Genomic DNA, 2,556 nt, shown 5'->3' on the forward strand with positions numbered 1-2,556 from the left:
TCGCCCTGCTCTCACCCTCTCGCGCCGTGCCCCACCGCGCTCCTCATTTCTCTCTCTGTTTCTTCTTCTTCGCTGCCCCGCAGCCCACTGGCTTTGCTGCGACGCTACTGCCACCACCACCACCACCACCACCACCGCTGTTTTTACTGATGGCGCTGAAGCTGCGGCGCCGTGCGGTGTGCGCCCTGGCGCTCCTCGCGCTGCTCTGCGCCCCCTCCGTCTGCGGCACGGCGACGAATACGGAGGCGGCTGCGGCTGATGTGAATGTGTCGGTGGAGGTACCGTGTGCGGGTGACGGGCAAAATGTCAGTTGGCGTTTTCCTGGCGAGAGTGGTTGGACACCGTGTGCGGCCGCCACGGAAGGTTCTTTGGGCATAACTTCGACGGAAGGAATTCTCACTGAATCGCTTTGTCACTGGGCTCGAGAGGAGGCCTCGAAGACCGATTGTACGACCCGCTGTGCTCCATCCTCGTCAGGGAGCACCGCTGCCGTGTGCACGATGAACTACCCGTTGGATCCCGGGAGTGAACTCCATAAGCGGTGGCAGAGGGCAAAAAAAGCCCCTGAAGCCTCGTCTTCTCCTGAAGACAGAGGTGCAGCGGGCACTCGGACAGGCAACGCTGCAACAGACGGTGGGAAGGCGCCGGGTGAGTCCTCGGCAGCAGCGGGGGGGCGAGCGGGTGGCAGTGCAGCTTCACCGACGGGCGCAGCCTCAGCTTCTCAGGGCCGATCTGGCACGCCCAACTCCAGACCTTCCGCCGGCGGCAGTGATGGATCCACCGCTACAACGACCACCCGCAGCCCGAGTGCTGGGAGCCACGCGAAAACCAACGCGGACAGCAGTAACATCTCCACTCCGTTTGTGGGCGCATCTCTGCTGCTGCTCACGGCTGCCCTTTCCTATGCCGTTGGGTAAGTGGTGAGGGCAACCGCACACGCACACACCCTGGCAGGGACGACGTGTACGCTTTGTGTGCTCAGTTTGCTTGTCGTCCCTGTGGGACAATCCTTCTCTCTCCTGTGCTCTGAGGGATGTTTTTTTTTTGGCTTTTCTTTTCTTTTCTTGCTTCGTCACTCCATGCACGTTCCCAGGGGCGGCGCATCCTTTTCCCTCTTCTGTTTGCTCCTGTTTGCTGCCACAGGCACACGCGCGGTGTCGGCCGCGTTGCTGTGCAGTCGCACGGATTTGACACAAATGAGGCACGAGGCCGCGGCCACCGTGAGATGCAAACGTGATGTGTGTGTGTGTGTCTGGGGCCTGGGCGATGTTTTTTGTTTGTTTTCTTTTTATTTTATTTCTATTCACACAGGTATTTAAATGTACACACGCACACGCTCTCTCTCACCGTCCTCTTGTGCTGCTGGACGCGTGAGGCGAAGGAACACCACCTGCTGAGGTAATTTCTTTTTGTTTTTTTCATTTACTTTTGGGGGTTCTGCGCGGATTATTTACTTCTCATCCCCGTCTTTTTTTTTCTTTTCTTTTCTTCTCCGCTGCCTGGGCGATGCCCGCCGCTGCCGTGTGGGTCCCAGCGCCGTTCTCAACTCCCTCTTCTGCCGGTGTGCCGAGACGCCTCCGTTTGCACTTTTTATTCTGATACTTCTCCTCCACACACACGCCGAGGGAAAAGAGACCAAACGTTGTGTGCGCCTCGAAGGCTCTGCAGCTGCTATCGCCAACAACACACAAACACACAAACACGCGGCCTGCGCGGATCCACCACAAGGAGGGAAGAGAGGGAGATTGGCCCAACATGCCCCGGCAACTGTTTTCCGCTGCGGTGCTGCTGCTTCTCTGCGTGCTGGTGCGCGGCAACAGTGGCGCGGCTGCTGAAGTTCAGGGTGGTTCAACGACGGCAGTTGCCCCATTCCAAGGGACGAGGGAGATAAGTGTCAAGTGGGAATCCAGTCAGTCGGTCGCTTCCCTCCGCGTCCCCAGCCTTGTGGAGGTGGGCGGCGAGGTGTTTGCCGTTGCTGCGGCTCAGCGCAAGGACGTGTGTGAAGTTGACTGCTTTAGTGGCGTTGCGTCGATGCACCTCAAGAAAAGTGGGGATTATTCCACGGAGATGTTGGCGGCGGACGCAGGTCAGTTCGACACGCAGCTGCTGAGGGAAGGGGAGGCTAGTGGGGGCGAGGCGAAGGACGTAATGCGGCCAACAACTGTTGTGCGGGGCAACGAGGTCTACATGCTGCTGGGAAAATACAGCCGCCCACCGGCTGCGGGTCAGGATGCAAAACACTGGCGGCTGTTGCTGGTGAAGGGGACTGTGACTGGAGAGGGTGAAGCAGAGAAGAAACTTGTGTGGACTCAGACCCGTGCGGTGGATACCGCATCTATGGGGCTTCTTCACTCCTTGACTGAGTTGTCTGGCGGAGGGGGCTCGGGTGCTGTGCTGAGGGACGGCACGCTTGTGTTCCCCATGCAGGCCACGGACAAGGATGGAAAGAGCGTCGTGCTGGCCATGCGCTTCAGGCAGTCAGGGAGTAAATGGGAGCTTTCGTCCGAAACGACCGGTGCGGGCTGCAGGGACCCGTCCATCGTGGAGTGGGGCGAA

The 2,556-nt window shown here is 59.3% G+C and overlaps 3 protein-coding genes across 3 annotated transcripts in view, besides 3 other annotated features; all 3 read left to right on the plus strand.

The window, feature by feature from the left end:
• Window positions 1-150, plus strand: part of Tco025E_08894 (uncharacterized protein) — a gene marked incomplete at both ends in the record, with an annotated part of 537 nt that extends 387 nt beyond the window's left edge. The window contains one exon of the mRNA XM_029375725.1: window positions 1-150. This exon is cut by the window's left edge and continues 387 nt beyond it. Within this exon, the coding sequence (XP_029224173.1) occupies window positions 1-150 (150 nt within the window).
• Tco025E_08895 (mucin-like glycoprotein) lies at window positions 150-917 on the plus strand (the record flags this gene model as incomplete). Its single annotated transcript, XM_029375726.1, has 1 exon — window positions 150-917. One exon carries the CDS (start codon window positions 150-152, stop codon window positions 915-917), a length of 768 nt encoding a protein of 255 aa, XP_029224174.1.
• Window positions 918-1,036: 119 nt separating this feature from the next.
• Window positions 1,037-1,066: a microsatellite.
• Window positions 1,067-1,269: 203 nt separating this feature from the next.
• Window positions 1,270-1,304: a microsatellite.
• Window positions 1,305-1,466: 162 nt separating this feature from the next.
• Window positions 1,467-1,493: a microsatellite.
• A 262-nt stretch (window positions 1,494-1,755) lies between these two features.
• Tco025E_08896 (trans-sialidase) overlaps window positions 1,756-2,556 on the plus strand; it is a gene marked incomplete at both ends in the record, with an annotated part of 858 nt that continues 57 nt past the window's right edge. Inside the window, one exon of the mRNA XM_029375727.1 lies at window positions 1,756-2,556. This exon is cut by the window's right edge and continues 57 nt beyond it. Coding sequence (XP_029224175.1) covers window positions 1,756-2,556 — 801 coding nt within the window.

This window comes from Trypanosoma conorhini (assembly GCF_003719485.1).
Source record: "Trypanosoma conorhini strain 025E chromosome Unknown Tco_14.4_contig_00906, whole genome shotgun sequence".
Taxonomy (NCBI): domain Eukaryota; phylum Euglenozoa; class Kinetoplastea; order Trypanosomatida; family Trypanosomatidae; genus Trypanosoma; species Trypanosoma conorhini.